Genomic DNA, 16,478 nt, shown 5'->3' with positions numbered 1-16,478 from the left:
TTTTGTAATGTTGACTTGTGTACTATATCAATAAAGTTTTTTCTTTCCTTACAAAATACAGTCTGCTTTCTTAATACTGCTGTTTAATTGTAAGATTAAATTAGGACAATCAGAGACATCCAACACCAATCAAATAAAAACAGTCAATACAGAATTTTTCGCAAAAGCAAGCAATTTAAGCCACAGAATATGAAATTATTTAACAATAAATAATGCATCACTTTATTATTTGATGATTCTAATAGCTAGTGTAGCTGAGGTTGCACAAGACATCATTAGTTTTAAAAAGAATATCTGTAACTCATTTTTCCTTTAACATTTTATATATTTGGTTTTCAACAAACTGTCATTAATGATCACCAATAAATGTTATTATATCCCTTTTTAAATACAGTGGCACAGCATTTGTACAACAGTGACTCCTAGTGGACGATCTGACGAACTCCCAAGGCTAGCTATCTGCAATTTAGCTTTCTTGTCCACATCGAGATTTAGCAATTTCCCCCAATACGAGTGTGAAAGATGCGAATTATAACAGTTAAACGTCCCCGCAGCCACTGAATAAGACCTAACGCGCCGTAAAGGAACCTTCCTCCCCACAAAAAGGCTTTCTAGTAAGTTTATATCGTAGCTTACAACGCGCCTATATCGTAAAACGCCGTGCTAGCTTTCGCTACCCTGCTAGCGCCCCGTTGCTACCTGCTCGAGCAACAAGAACCTTATTGCCCAACTTTGGGCTTATAAGACATAAAAATCATGAGTTACGTTAACTTTTACATGTGCCTTTGTGTACAATTCGTCGTGAATGTCAATTGAATCGAAACTAAACACGTGTAACATTTAAGGGGCACCGGTATGGTCGGTTTTAAATGAAGTGACCTCGTGTTTTGTTTTGTTTTTGCTTCCTCAGGAGATTTAAAAAAAAATCATGTCAGGAATTAAAAGGAAAATAGAAGATGGTGATCCCGACTATGAGGACGTTGCACTAGTCCAAAATAGTAAACGAAACAAAGCTGCAGAGTTAAGTGGTAAGTCCTTGAGCACCATACACTTGCACACCTGACTTAAGTCATGCAAAAAGTCTTGAGTCATATCGCTGTGGTTGCATTTAGAATATAAAGGTTCTCTGTCTTCCTTCAATAGCTCAAAATGCAGCAGTCCAGAAAATAGAAGCCATAATCACCGAGCAGTTTTCTTTGGAGATGAAGAACAAAGAGCATGAAATAGATATTATCAGTCAGGTATATTGTATTATTGTTGTGTTCTTTTGTCACGTCTCCATCTCTCCCTGTCCTCTGCATCTTCTGTTCAAACTCTACACAATACAATGTTTAAAATGATGGCTTGAATTTGAAAAAACAATTTTGTTCCTCTCAGCGACTCAATGAAGCCCGAAGGATGATGGATAAGTTGAGAGCGTGCATAGTGGCAAATTTCTATGCCACCGCTGGAATGACAAAACTCCAGGAGGTAATTTCCTCAACTCAAATTTTAAAATTCAAACTACAAATAACGGTGTGGTCTTTTTTTTTTTTACCCCCATGAACGTTGTGTATTCTCGCAGACCTCTAAGAGTGACCCCGCAGCGCTCAACCATCCAGCCATCCGCAGATTCCTGGAATTTCCCTCTCGTTCGTCCTCTCCCCTCAACCAGGGTTCCGAGACGCCTTCGTTGGCCCAGTCTGAGTCTGAGTCCCTCTCGCAGCATGGAGACACAACTGACAAAGATATCGAGGGAGTGTGGAGGGAGGACAGTGACAGGCTTGAGCGGAGACCCGGTCGCAACACTGGAAAGGTGGACCCAATTATGGCTTTGGTGTATTTTTATTTTGTGATGCTTCGATCTGAAAGTTGCATTAATCTAAAGCGGTGAATCCCAATCAGAGTAGAAATTAGTTTATTGTCAGAAAATGTTATTGTTTCAATATATGGTGTTTTCTTTTTGGGACATTTTTATTCATTTATTTGATGACATTTATATTCTATTATTTCTTGCAGGACACATTTGGTGTGTCAACGGTGCTGGGAAATGAGCAGAGAGTGACCTGCCACACAAGTGGAGATGAGTCCTCCAGACTTTATGCAAAGAAGACAATCGTTGTGGGAAATGTTTCCAAGTATGTCACGTGCTCAACGAACCACTCTTAAGTTCCTCGGTTAATTGATCAGCTTACAACTTGAAATTTCTGATCCCATCTTCAAACAATACTCACATTGGCCCTCAGTTTAATCAAAACCATCATGTATATTTAAAAAAACTCGCTTTTTTTGCATGGGTGTGTAGACTTTTTATAGCCACTTTATATATGACCTACTTTGACTAGATTTTTGCTCCTTTTGTGCCCTCTCCCTTTAGATATATCCCTCCCGATAAACGGGAGGAGAACGACCAGTCGACTCACAAGTGGATGGTGTACGTCAGGGGCTCCAGGAAGGAGCCCAGCATTGACCACTTTGTCAAGAAAGTCTGGTTCTTCCTGCACCCCAGCTATAAACCCAATGACCTGGTGGAAGTCAGGTTTGTGCCAATCTGTCTGACTACGGACGACATTGTATTTACTTCCAATTTTAAATCCTTATTCCAGGTTATTAGTTTGCCCCACCCCTTTTTAACTAGCAACTAGCTTCTTATTAAGAATATACATATAATACGACCTGCTGTAAAAAAAGAAATACATCAGCCGAAACATGACATTTAATTTAAAGGTTTTTGATGACGTAGCTTCTCCTATCTTAAACCTTTAATTACAGTTCAGTATTTTCCCCCTTTCGTAAATATGCTAGGTCGGGTAGTGATGTCACACAATGACTCTGTACTGTATGACTAAGCGGACACACCTACTCGTGCACACCTTGTGCAGCCAGTCATCTAGAAATAACATGCACATTTCAGGCATGTCCAAACTTAATTGACGGAGGTTTGTAACAGGAGATTTGTGTTGCTCACAAACAATCAGGTGTCAAATGCTATCGGAGTTGTTCAATACGATCCTGCTCGCCACAATGAAATTAATTCAGTTTTATATACATATTAGAACAAACTGGAAGTCATCAGTGTTATAAATCAGACTAGCTTGACTTTGGTGGTTCTATTGTAAAAAATAAATAATGGATTTATTATTTTGAAGCACTCCCTCTTTCAGAAACTGATGTGAGTCATCAGTGGATAAACATGTAAAATAACCACTCCCTTTCACATGTATCCCTCCGAGGTTCAATCTCTTGGTAACAATGGCTTAAAGTTCCAAATGGAAAGCAGTGAGTCACGTGAAACAAAGCAGTGATTATTTTAGAAGACAAATGATTACGTTCTGGCTTTGTTATATTAGAGCAGAGATGCTTTTTGCATGAATAGCACACCTCGGGCTTTGCTGTGTGTCCTTGTCATCTGTTTCAGATAAACTAACCCAAACTTTGGAATGAATACTCACAGTTTGTTTGTCACATGCTTTGTTGTGCGGCAGACAAAAGCAATTTGAGACTTTTATTTTTTTAAATATCATGTGAATTCTTATGTGACGTACTGTACCATCGTTACACACGATGGCCGAGGATTTCATTGTGCACTTGGCTTTTTAATAAACTGTCTATTTTCTATGTCAGCAGTCTAAATCCGTCTGAACTGTTCCGCTGATAAGGTTTTTGCGTTGCTATGGCAACGGGTCACATAAGCTCTACCGTCTAGTTCCAGTTTTCTTTCCCGTGCCGTGCTCCCTCTCTGCATCGTTGCGGAAAATAGCATGTAAAGTAATCAATAACGAAAAACAAACATGATTAACAAACTGTAATCAATACTCAAATTTAAAATTGTGAGATTCCTTGCTGGGAGCTTTAGTATTTTTCCCCTTTGTGAGGAGTAAACGTGAGTTACAGATTTGGTTTTTGCTTCTCTTCTCAGCGAGCCGCCGTTTCATTTAACCCGTCGCGGGTGGGGTGAGTTTCCTGTAAGGATCCAGATCCACTTCAAAGACCATCGCAACAAACGCGTCGACATTATCCATCAGCTGAAGGTCAGACCATAGCATACTTTAAATTCACAAAAAAGATTTCTTCAGTGGGACGATTGCCATGGTGTTTTATTTTCCTGCAGCTTGACCGAACTTGCACTGGGCTGCAAACACTTGGTGCAGAGACGGTAAGGTATTTTTATTTAAATTATTTCATTTCTGTGTTTTTTATTCAGACAGTCTTTACCGGCTCCTTTTCTTCCAGGTGGTGGATGTTGAGCTCCAAAGGAATTCTCTTGGCGAGGAATACATCTTGAAGCCATCATCATCCAAGGTGGCCCACAGAGCAAGCAGCCCAATGACGGTCACCTCAACCTCTCAGCCTTGCGGACAATCCAGTTCGCCCATTTCGTATGAATCCAGTTTCGACAAAGGTAAACCGAAATGACCATTTATTCACTCCAATAAATCACATTTTTCCCAAAGGCTGTAAAAATCGAAACTTTTAACTTTGGCCCAGGTTCGATCAAAGCGGAGGCGGGTAGGTCAACGGGGGCTCACCGCTCGGTTCTCACATCGAGCGAACGCACGCCGACACGACCTAAAGCCAGTGACAGGATCACTCTGGGTTGCCACGGTAACTCGGCCTTCCAGCCCATAACAGCAAGCTGCAAGATTGTTCCCCAAGGACAACCGCCTAGCCCCGCCGAGTCTCCTGGGAAGACGTTTAAACCAATAACGATGAGCTGCAAAATTGTCTCAGGTATGTCACCTGGTGATTCACCATTCCATTGATAAGTCCACTTAGTAATCAATAACATATATTTAAAAAAAAATGTAATATCTCTCTCCCTCGCACAGGTTCTCCAATATCTACGCCAAGCCACTCACCGCTGCCTCGCACGCCCACCACCTCCACCCCTGTTCACAGCAAACAGAGTTCGTCCTCGGTGCTCAACAACCCTTACGTCATCATGGACAAGCCGGGTCAAGTGACCGGTGCGGCGTCCTCGTCGGCCGCCTCCGCAGGTAAGCTCTCCGCTTCCTACATGAACCTGCCCAATCGGTGTCTGGGCCTCCCACGTACAAAGTTAAAAATGGCAGATGTGCTAGTGTGGTCTAAAGCAGAATATGATAGATAGCTACTACCCTCCAGTGTATCCCTTTTTTTCTTTCCTCTTTTCCATTTTTCACCACCGCACATTTCGACTGCAAGCAGTCCCACGGTGAGAAATAATAACACCCACTCAAAGATGCTCTACCAGGAAAAATCTTTGAAGAAGATATCAAGAATTGTGACATCTCTCCCATGACTCCCTATGTTTTATGTTGACATTTCTCCACAGGAAGCCCCTCGGCCAAACAATCTGCTGCTCAGGGAACTCGCTCGCCAGCTCCCAAAATTCACACAGGCACCCTCCTCTCATCTGGAATGAAAGTGAGTTGAATATTGATTGTTTGTAGAGTAACCTTAAATTCCCACATTCAGTTGTAAAAGCGTCTTGGCAGGTTCTGGGCTCTAAAAATTTGCAACCTGTATAACGGGTTGACCTAAATGGTTTCCGTCATGTGTTTGTTTACAGGTTATTATTAAGCAAGAGCCAGGGGAAGTTTCAACGCAGCAGCAGCAGATGGCTTCGACAGTCTCTACCCAACAGCAAGCAGCTGCCACAGCGTCACATCAATTTGTTTCCGTCAAAGGAGGACACATGATCTCCATGTCAGCTCAGAAACAGGCGGGAGCTGCATCTGGGGCTGCAACAAACAAGGTCAGCTTGTCTGACAATGCTATTTGTCTGTTCAAAGCTAATCACTCACAGAAAGGTTTGGGTGTAATGTCTGTTGCTAGATGTTAGGTATTCCAGTGAGTTCAACGCTCCAGTCTGCGGTCAAACAGGTGGCCATCAGCAGCGGGCAGATTCTGGTGGCCAAGGGCGGTCCGTCGGTCTCTAAGGTGGTGGGTGGGAAGCAGGTTTTGGCTCAGGGGGTCGCAAAAGCCATCGTCAGCGGAACCACTGGCATCTCTGGTCAGCAGGCTACGGCCAAGCCAGGTTCAAGTGGCAAGACTGGAGGTTAGAGTTCACTCAAAAATCCCAGTTTCTTAAAGTACGTTTGAATCATCCTCTGTATATATTTTGCACGTAGTGATGGCCACTCTTCAACTGCCTGCCAACAATCTGGCGAATCTTGCCAACTTGCCGCCGGGCACCAAGCTCTACCTGACCACAAACAGCAAGAATCCCTCAGGGAAGGGCAAGCTGCTTCTCATCCCACAGGGAGCCATCCTCCGAGCCTCTAATGCAGGTTAGACACCTTTTTTTTTTGTCCTATTTTTGCGACAGTATCATGAACATCGCCTCAGTCGTTTGGTTTCTCTCATTCTCATACTTGCGATGACGACAATTCAAAACTGCCGAGTCGGGGTTATCACTCTGGCCAAAAGCAATTTGCCCTGACATTTCCTCCCTTGACGGAAATAAGTCACTGTTAGTTCAAGTTAGGCAAGTTATCCAACTTCATGAATGACTACCACGTCAGATTCAGATAACTTTTCTTATCCTCTGGACTTGGAGTCATTTGTGGTCATCTGTTCGTTCACATTGCAAGCTCGAGGCTTCCCTCCGCTCCGCACGTTCATTGTCAGATTGTATTGAAATGTCTCAAATGATTGTTTTGGATGAAAAGCAATGGGGCAAATATTTGATGAGATTTGCGCCTGGTGTGCTCCCGTCCAATTAAGGTCAGCAGTCTCAGAGCAGCTCATCAGCGGGCGCTCAGACGTCCTCCGCTTCCTCATCCAGCAGTTTGCCTTCCAACCTTTCGTACACTTCTTACATCCTTAAACAGACACCTCAGGTGGGTACAAACTCTTGACACGAGGCGACGCTCAACAGTGCTATTTTTATTCTATATTTCATCAAAACCTGTTGGGACGCTGAGTCTCTGAACGTCGGCCATCTTTCACATATTGCAGGTAGGGATGTGCTTTTTATACAGTGGCAGGACATGCAACATTCATCTCCATCCTCTCAGACATTTTATTCTAGTCCACAAATGGAGACTTTCTAAATCCTTCAAGCAGCACTTACGCCATTTTTAGAACCGCGCTACCTTTGAATCCACAGTTCACAGAGCTCAAGACTACTATTTCTTGAGTCAGTGTATGACTTATTGATAATGAAATGATTCAGTGATATTGATGGCTCTGCATCTCATGTTTATTTTTAGGGCACTTTTCTTGTGGGCCAGCCATCACAAGGCTCAGGGAAGCAGGGGAATTCTGGTGTGGCAGCGCACGCTACGTCATCTCCATCCACCGCTCCTCAGCAGGCCATTCGGGTCACAGCCGGACAGAAGGCTGCTATTTTGGCCCAGGTAAGAAACTCTTGGCTGTATCTATCTTGCTTTTTTATGAAACTGATCTCGGATTAGTCCTCAGTGCTGCCTGTTGACAACAACAACAATGACTAAAAACAAGAAAAAAATCTGACTGTGTATCAAATGTCTTTTATGACACACGTCAGATGGTCGGCGGTTCCCAGGGCACTCAAGTGAAATTGTCAGATGGCTCTGTGAAGACAGTGACAGCGGCAGGTCACTTGTCCAAGTCGGGAATGACTACATTGAGAATGACCGGTGGAGTCATCACTGCCACTAGCGCCACTCCCAGCTCAGCTAGCACTGCGGCAACTGGCAACCAGCAGCAGCAGGTTAGTTTCGTGAGTCGTTTCCTTTAGTCCACATTCCCCAGAAGAAAAAGCAAATATGACCAAGCTGCTATTTGTCATATTATATTTGTTAATAAATTTGTTTCAGGGGTAGAATTGAATGCTGTGTATTAGTTGAACTTAGCAGATTTTAGCAGAAGTGGTCCTGAGGGACGCAAAAAAAAATAGTCATTTGTTAAAATATGACTTGAGCCATTATTCTAATGATGTCCTAATGAACCGCCACATACTGTGATGGATGCAGGCGTCAGATGGTGGGAAGTCTGCCTCCCAGTACCACTCCCTTCTGATGGCAGCCAATCAAGCAGCGGTGATTAGTGCGGCTAAAAGCGCCAGTGCCGCAGGAGGTGGCAGTTTGACCAAGACCGCCATGGCCACCTTGGTCAAAGGTGCCGCCAACTCTGCCGCAATGGCCAAAAGTGCCGCCGGTGCCAAGGGCGTCGCCGGCATGCCTGTCGTCGGCACGGCCAAAGGTGCGAGCGTGGTGCTTAAAAGCGGTAGTACGTCACTGGTCACGGCAGCATCGCTAGTCAGTGGGACGACGCCGCCGGCGGCGGGAGGAAAGACCGCTTCGACCGTATCAGGTAGGCTGAAATGAGCTTACTAAAGAAGATCATGTTGAGAGCTATTCCCGTCCAAAACAGGCATGCTGAAAATCCACTCTGGAGGCTCCAACTCACAGCAGACCGTCTTGACTATCCCTGCTAACCAGCTCAAGCAGTTGGCGGTGTCCAGTGGCTCAGGAGCAATGCAGACCATACTCATGCCTCTTGGCAAAGGTACAATTGCATTTGACTTAACCTGCTTCCACCAAATGACTGGAGCGTATGATGACTCTTGCTTGTCCATTGCCACAGTGAAGACGGAGCCCGGTGCCGGCACAGCTGTCACAGCCGGTCCGTCACCCCCGGCAACCGCCTCCATCCCTACATCTGTCCACGTTCCGTCTACCACGGTCAAACAGGAGCAAGGCGCCGATCATCTTATGCATGACCTCATCAAGTACGGATGGCTGCTTCTCTTACACTTGCAGTGGAAGAAAAAATTAAGAATCTTTGCGACTGAGTCAATAATGAATTGTGCTTTCTTCAGCACGGAATACATAGAGACCATGATGCAGCTGTTGACGGCTGTGGTGAAGAAGTTCCCACTCATCGTGCCAGATAAGTGTAAGGGAGCGTCACATTTGGCGGAATTGGATGCCAAAAATACAAAGTCATTTGAGTTGACTTTTGAGTCTGATGTTTCTTCCCCTTTAGCTGAAGACTCGCATCCATTCTGTGCCTCTTCAACAGAACAGTATTATTCTTGGAATATTGGAAAACGCAGGGCATCAGAGGTCAGTTACTCTTTTCAGCCTGGTCAGTAATTTTGTTTAATTAAAACAACACCTTGTCTTTTTTTTCTGGGGGGGGGGGCTGAAATGGCATTTCCATTCATTTCATTGGCATTGCAGTTTTGAGTGGAGAGCATGTTTGTGAAACAAAATGTCTATCTATTCTTAAGGCAACACTTGCTTATTTGTTTTACTCTAGGCTGCACACCCTGAGTCAGCTAGATTTCTGCTTGCCTCATTTCTTCACATCTCCTCAGATGTGTATCCCTGCCTCATCTCATCTCCTCTTAATTGAATCATCCATCCTGTAGCACGCTCTGCCCCCCAGTAGGAACATTTTGAAGTGCAGTCGGAAAAAGATGTACACGTATGTCTGCTTGTAGCTTCAGCGAGCAGTGGCTGTCAAGCGGGCCATCCAGAACGTGTTGGATCACTCGCCTCGCCTCCAGGCGCTGACGCCGCCAAAGACCAGAGAGGTAGTTCAGTGGTGTCGACAAAGGGGCTACACCCCGCCAGACCCCGAACCGCAGCACAGGAATGACGACGAGTCCATCGAGGACGTCCTCACGCAGATTGACAGCGAACCAGGTATGTGTGTGTGCCTGGAATGTATTGTAAAGCAGATTTCCCAGCTGTTGAGAACCTTTTGAATCCATCCACAGAGTGTCCCACCACGCTGAGCAGCAGTGACGAGTTGTTGCTGCGGCTGGAGCAGATGCAAGCTCTGCTGAAGACCGAACCGGAGGATGCAGACGACGAAATCGTAGACATCGTCACCGTGACACCGCCGCCCAAAGTCAAGGTCAAAGAGGAGGAGCAGGAGGCCGACACAGAGCCCAAGTTCTTGGTGGGGCCTTGCTTGGCGGCCCAATTTGTCAATGAAGCAGCTCAGCAGGTTAGGAGCATCTTGAATTGACAACAATAGATGAAGCGGAAAAGCTCTTTGCAGTGGTGGAGAAAAAAAAAAAAAAAAAGTCTGCCACAAGTCAAACAATACAACAAAAGTCCACAGGAGACCTGATTTGACACGGAATGGTCCAGAAGCTTTTTCTGACTTAAGCACATGGGAAAATATGGCTTTTAATGCTTGAATTTGTCTCTCGCAGATCGGGATCACCTTCCAGCCAGTGGAAGTGGAGAAGAGCATTTTCGCTCCGGTGATTGAAGACATGATTGTGAAGGTCAGTCACACGTTTCCTGCTCGGGTGGAAGAGATATGAATTATACAGGATGCCCTCACCTGTACTACGCAGAGTTGTGTGTTTGTTCTTCTCGTGGCTAAAATGTATGTGCGTGCGCTGCAGGCAACGGAGCAGTTGGCCAGCGACATCCTGAGAGAAGCTCTGGCCGGTGCCTTCGCTAAATCCCCTCACAACAGGTCGGTTCAAATCTTCCTTCATGTGCATTTCATGTTGTACCTATTACGCTAAATTTTGTTTTCCCAGGGCTCCGAAAGAAATCACAGCCATGAACATCCACCAAGCCATCTGTAGCATCCCAACCTGTGACTTCCTCACCAACGCGCACATGGGCTACCTGCCCAAGGACAACTGAGGCCGGACAGCAAGATGGCAGGTACCGAACGAACACTGAGAACGGGGACGAAGTACCCGGATCCACATTCCCTCCCTCCCTCCTGCCAGAAAGGTCCTCCTCTCCCTTGATGATCTCATTGACTTGATCAGTGAAGGAAGGGCTCAGCACCTTGCTGCTTCCGAGATGCCACGGCAATGCTCCCGGTGGAGTCGAGTGGATCTTTTGTTTTCCGCAGATAGTTGCACTCTCGCTTACCTCATCAGCAGATTATTTTTGTAGAATGAAAACGTTTCCTGTCAAAAAAGCCTGCTCACTAAATGAGGCCTGGGCCAAATCGACCATAGACCGACACTACTTTAAGTATTCCCGTTCTTATTATTCACCTTCCGAGTTCCTGCTCTCCCTTTGGCGCTCTTGGGGAAAGCAAATCTGCTGTTGCCATGGTAACCAAGGATCTGTCATGATGAGCATCCGTTCATGTAGTACTGTACCAAGTTACCCTGCAGGCTCACACGTTTGTGCGGGTTTTATGCACATGTCGCCTTCCAAACCGTTTAATTTGCAAATTAGTTCATGTTCGTAATTATTTTGAGGACCACATGTGTCGTAGTCACAGTATTTATATCGGTTGTACGTTCGTTGTGATCAATGTGAAATGGACACTATTTGCAAGTCTGTTTTATATTTTTATCCAAGATTATACCCTGACAACTGTGTGTATGTGTGTGTGCGCGTGTGTGTAATGGACAGATACTGTGTTGGTAATAACGTTTAGTGTACAACTTTGCCTTTTGTACGTGTATTACTGAACAAGTGTTGGTCTGAGTGGATGTTGAGGCTATTGAACCAAACGAGAGTAGACAATACCCCCAATGTTGTTTTTTCATGTTTCAGTGAAAACCAAAAATATTATCAATATTCTTATAATAAACAAAAAAAAAAAGACCCAAGCAAGTCTCGTGAAATTCTGTCATGCAAAAGTAACTGTTTCCATTCGTTCAATCGGCATTCCTGTTTTTACTGTGAGAAATATTCTGCAAAAAAAAAAAAATCAGAAGAACTTAATCCTTTTTATTATTTCATTCACATCACACTTATATTTGAACATGGACAAAATCATAGTTTTTGCAATAAGTCGCCAAACAAGGGAATTAAATCAAATGTTCACCGCTAAAACCCAAACATTAAGAGCAATCAGGAAATTGACTTTCAGTTTCTTGTACTGTAAAAAAAAACAAAAAAACAAGCGAGTCACTCACATGCATATTCAATTCCATTGCAACTAGAGCAGACTTTAAAGGGGAAGGGGGTCACCAAGTGATGTCATCATCTTTACTCTGCAGGGGTCTCTCCTGCCACATTCCCTTGCATAGATTTCTGAAGACATTCTTCTGTCTGATGTTAAAAGGCTCGTGATCCGCTTTGAAAAACAGCAGAAGGGTTTGGCGGAAACTTGGTCCTAACCAGATGTTCCTGCTGGGGCACACACACAAACCATTTTGTTGCCATCACTTACATATTCTCCTTTTTTCTTGCAATTATTAAATCTTTTGTAGTCAGAATTAGGTCGAAGTTATTTTAACCTCATTGGTGGCGAGTCTTTTTATGTGAGCAAGTCGTGGGGAGGCATGATAAACAGCAGAATGTGTGTTTTGTGAAAAAGAAATGAGTGTTTCCACAAACTATTCCACCTAAAGTGGATGCATAATGTGTAGATAAAAGGAAGAAAATAGACCCAACGCCTGATGGAAGGAATATTTGGATGAAAAGGATTTTGTCTATTCAGCGTTTTCCCCCCCCTCGCCGATTTGGCACGGGATGCTCTTGTGTGTTCACGGGCAGCGTGGGAAAGGGGAAGAGGAACAATGAGAGCAAAAACCTGTCGTGATGACTGCAGATAGACGTATAAAAGAAATGCTGCACTCTCCCGCGTGATTTCCATTTTTTCAACAATTAAATTGCTTTATAAAAAGATGTGCGTCAGTGCTGCATCCGAAATGAGTTCATTTGTAATCTGGTTTTGTCTTACTCATTTTTGCCATCTGGCACACACGGAAAGTAAAAGACCACATTTCGAAATACTTTTGAAAAGATTTCTTTGACCTATTTCTGAAAATTTTAGGATGAACCTAAACTATACTATTATTTTTTTACAGGTGACGTGGCATTCAGAGATTTCATTTGATAATGAATAGCTGCCTAATATCTTTATCATCAAGGTCAGATTTTAATTTCAGCCACTCATGTGGGACCATTTCAATTTAAGCTTCATCTCCTGGTAGTAACACCATTTGGGGAAGGGGAGGGGGAGGCTCTTTTCTCTTCCAACGTTGAGTCGTGACTGTACCCCAGTTGGCAGAAGAAACCCATCAAAACAACTTTAAGAGCTGACCTCGCAAACCTTCTTCCGATGATGAGGTAAGCGATGGATGCGGCCTCGTCGCCGCCGCCGCTTACTCTCACTAACCGGGCCACTCCGATTAATAGAGTGTGCGCACTGTTGTTGACCTCCCTCCCTCCCTCACTCTCATTTCGTCCCCCCCCCCCCCCCCCCCCCTCCCCCCTCACAGCACTAACATTTGATTGAACATCTCAGAGAGAATTATGAGCAGCAGAATTTTGCAGGGTCAACTTTTTTTCCCAACTTGGAGTCTGACGGGAGTTCTGTCAATTATTGCACAACGACTGCAATTATTGAAGCTTTTTTAGAATCGATGGATTAACTGTGATCAAATACAAAATGTTTTTTATTACAAAATAACACAAATAGTGCATGTTAGGTGGCAACATTCTTTTTGACCACTTGGAGTTGCCATCCATAGATTCTACGTATTTGTGACTTTGAATGTGTGTTGAATTAGTTTTGTTTTATTCTTGTTTTCCAGCAATACTTCAAAATGACAATTATGATATTAGCTTCATGAAATATTAAAAGATACTTCACAATTTTGTGTTTTTCTACAAACAGCAGACCAATGTGACAGCCAGCCAGTTGGGGGAAGCTGCAAATTTGATCCCAATTTAATCTGGAACAATGCCCATGCACTAATGAGTCCGCCGGCTTGGCGCACAAATCCTGTCACCTTCTTATCCATTATTTCAGCTTTGTCTGGTGTTCAAATTTCAATTTGAGCATACACATCTGCTTCTTTCGGGCTTTCTCATTACAGCAGGCAGCTCAAAATCAGGTCAGGATGGAAGCCTTCAACATTATCAGGAAGGACTGGAATGTTGGAAAGGACCATACACATAAACAGATGTATGATAAAAATCCTATTTCAGATATGGAATATGTGCAAAATATGTGCTCTTAACATACAATATTTAAGGACAGCACAAAGGTCCTGAACAAAATACCAACATTAGTTTCAAGAATTCATTTTGGGTATTCGTTCACAAAATTCGACACTCTCAAAATTGTAATATTACACTTATGTATAGCACAACTAAGTTATAGATGCCATCTAGTGGCGGATGTTGATATTACAACTTAGAACTGCAATTGATGCATATTGGCAAATTTGCATATTTGCTGATTTTCTTTCATAAAACATACTGTTTTGAATGATTTCAATGTTTTTTTAACTTTTTTAAAGAAAACGGGTTTGTAAAAAAATGATTTCTTATTATATTTTACTATTGCGGACAATCACTACATTATTTTGTGTTAGGCATTGAGTCCTCTGAAATGTTAGCAAATATTACTTTAAAGCACACTTGAAGAAATATCTGCTTTCTTCCTGATCTTGTCTCAAAGCTATTGAGGTCAACCAAATGTATTACCTAATGTGGCCTGTTTTCAAGAGCTGGGTCACTTTGAGACACATGCTGCCACATCACTACCCTGGGGTGCCCCGACAGCTTGGAGAAAAAGTCAAGATGACCTTTAACCGGATGAGCATGCTGTTTCCAAAAACCTTTGGCTTAAAGATGACATGTTGCATTTTACACAGTCCCCAGATGTGCATTGACATGTTTTTGTTGACTGTACTTCTCTTTTTCTTTTTTTAATACCCAAGTATGCTCACCTGACCCTTTACCGACGAGCTGAGCTCAGTCTTGTCGCGCTGGACGCTGTGCAGGACGAGAGGGCTCACTTGTAATGTGCTGACAGGCCGGGTGACCGAGGCGGTCTGTATTTTGGTGCTGGCAGAGCCTCCTTGGTGCGGCTCTATAGAACGCTGGGCTTCAGTGCTATAAGCAGCCTGATAGCTGGTCTCAGGTGGGACGTGAGAGGATTCTGCAGGTTCTTTCCTGTTGCTCTTCACCAATGGTCTGCTTTTGTGCCTGTGGTAAGAATGATACTGTATATCAAAAGGTGATTAACCCACAAATGCTAGTGGGCTTTTCTTGTTCTTACTTTTTATCAAAAACTCAGCAGTTTTGACCATAATAACCAAATTGAACTCACTTGGGCAAGCAAGAAATTAGGACTTGAAGCAGTCATGAAAGTGAAAAGAAATAAACAGTCTGTCTCGCTATATGTACAAGTGCCTTTCATTTCATTTCTACCAAATCTAATGGACGCAATGTGAATCACGTGAAGTGCTCTGGGTGAGAATTGTGTGCTACCTGTAGGAGCTCCTGTCCTCTTGATTCACCTCCAACCTTTCCCCCTGACTGCCCCCATTACTGATCCAAGGGTCCTTCTTGGGAATGGGCCAGGGTTTGTAGTCCTGCTTGTACTGCGTGACGCTGGGGAAAGGCACCCCAGGGGGTTGGTAGTCCTCCCGGGGCTTGTAGCTGGGCTCCCTGCGCGCCCTGAAGGAGCTTCGGGTCGGGGAGCCGCCGGTATACATTGGTATAACACCAGCATCTTGCGCTCCGGTGGCTGAAGTGGCGAGCGTGGGGCAGGATACCTGCTTGGTCACGGATCGCACCTCCTGCTCGGAGATGTCCGAGTAGTTCTGAATGGTGAGCGGCACGGAAAGGTCCGATTTATCGAATTGGTTCCAGAACCGAGCCAGGCAACATACTCTGCTGATGCACGGCCAAGCCATAGCCGCCCTTCCCAAATTGGTTTTCAATTATGCGGGGATGAAAAAAAAAAAAAAAAAAAGCAAACAGAGGGGGAAAGACCAAGAATTCAAAATGAGAGAGTTGCTCCTTCTCGCTCCGCTAGTGGGGTTCTGAGAGGGTCCATGTGACAGCGGGGATCAAAAACGCTCCTCTGACGTGCCTCCACTCTGCAGATGGATCCGCGCAAAAAATATCCCCCTCTTTCCAAATCCGACGTCAACATTGATTTTTTTTCCCCCCGAGTTCTGTTCACATGCCCCATTCCAGCCTTGGAGTTCACTCTGTAATAAATCAGTCTTGCACCTGAAATGATCTTCTGCATCTCCTCACGTTACATAATTGTGATGCGGCGTCGACCAAGCATGCAGAGCAGAAAACGCAGCAATTCCTACCACAGAAGAAAAGTAAAAAAAAAAAAAAGTAATTAAATGAGGACCATTACTCAATTTAAGATAAATAATCTGAGAAAAGAAGACGGATATTTTACTTGGCAAGTAAGTGGAAAGTTAATTAACATACAGTATATGCCCCCACCCAAAAGAAATCAAATGAAAACAATATACTTATAATATATGCAAGTAGTACTGTTCGGTGTGAAAAATAAAATAATGCACTTTACTCAATTGTCCTAAAATCTCAGCATCAATTATTATTTAGTGTACAGTAAACCGTATAAACGTCAAAAGTCAAACCATGTTAAACTTGTTGTTTAATACCACCTGCTGGAGACGGAGTGGTACTTCTTCTACTGTACATAAAAGGTGATCGTTCCTTTTTTTTTTTTTTTAAGGTCGACTTAAAAAAAACAAATTTTTTAGATAATTAAAAAAAATGGAGAGCTAAAAGACACACAAGACAATACAGAAAATGAATCATTTGAACTTTTATTACAATTAACCAAATGAATTTGGC

At 43.7% G+C, this 16,478-nt stretch overlaps 2 protein-coding genes across 7 annotated transcripts; one reads left to right on the top strand and one right to left on the bottom strand.

Annotated features, from left to right (window-relative positions):
- Window positions 1-425: 425 nt before the first annotated feature.
- yeats2 (YEATS domain containing 2) lies at window positions 426-11,506 on the top strand. Of its 5 annotated transcripts, none has more exons than XM_049746350.2 (29): window positions 427-618; window positions 914-1,028; window positions 1,144-1,241; window positions 1,378-1,470; window positions 1,565-1,795; window positions 1,999-2,117; window positions 2,357-2,518; window positions 3,899-4,010; window positions 4,091-4,135; window positions 4,213-4,381; window positions 4,468-4,710; window positions 4,809-4,976; window positions 5,294-5,385; window positions 5,531-5,716; window positions 5,797-6,019; window positions 6,093-6,251; window positions 6,688-6,803; window positions 7,176-7,322; window positions 7,472-7,657; window positions 7,920-8,259; window positions 8,320-8,454; window positions 8,533-8,677; window positions 8,768-8,844; window positions 8,935-9,014; window positions 9,395-9,599; window positions 9,674-9,906; window positions 10,118-10,192; window positions 10,316-10,389; window positions 10,457-11,506. In XM_049746350.2, the coding sequence occupies exons 2-29, from the start codon at window positions 929-931 to the stop codon at window positions 10,563-10,565; spliced, it is 4,122 nt and encodes a 1,373-aa protein (XP_049602307.1). In that variant the 5' UTR covers window positions 427-618; window positions 914-928; the 3' UTR covers window positions 10,566-11,506. The 5 variants fall into 5 exon arrangements, with proteins under 5 accessions (XP_049602308.1, XP_049602307.1, XP_049602304.1 ...); XM_049746347.2 differs by having other exon boundaries at window positions 8,320-8,677; window positions 10,457-10,586; window positions 10,655-11,506; XM_049746346.2 differs by having other exon boundaries at window positions 427-614; window positions 911-1,028; window positions 8,320-8,677.
- A 92-nt stretch (window positions 11,507-11,598) lies between these two features.
- On the bottom strand, window positions 11,599-15,960 carry map6d1 (MAP6 domain containing 1). Of its 2 annotated transcripts, XM_049746353.2 has the most exons (3): window positions 15,120-15,960; window positions 14,645-14,834; window positions 11,599-12,023 (listed from the first exon to the last, which is right to left on the bottom strand). In XM_049746353.2, exons 1-3 carry the CDS (start codon window positions 15,545-15,547, stop codon window positions 11,949-11,951), a joined length of 693 nt encoding a protein of 230 aa, XP_049602310.1. In that variant the 5' UTR covers window positions 15,548-15,960; the 3' UTR covers window positions 11,599-11,948. The 2 variants fall into 2 exon arrangements, 1 of the variants encoding a protein (XP_049602310.1); XR_007486977.2 differs by lacking the exons at window positions 14,645-14,834; window positions 15,120-15,960 and adding an exon at window positions 14,576-14,637.
- Between the last annotated feature and the right edge of the window lie 518 nt (window positions 15,961-16,478).

Source organism: Syngnathus scovelli, chromosome 17, assembly GCF_024217435.2.
Source record: "Syngnathus scovelli strain Florida chromosome 17, RoL_Ssco_1.2, whole genome shotgun sequence".
NCBI lineage: Eukaryota > Metazoa > Chordata > Actinopteri > Syngnathiformes > Syngnathidae > Syngnathus > Syngnathus scovelli.
This window is presented reverse-complemented; position numbering and strand designations above follow the sequence as displayed.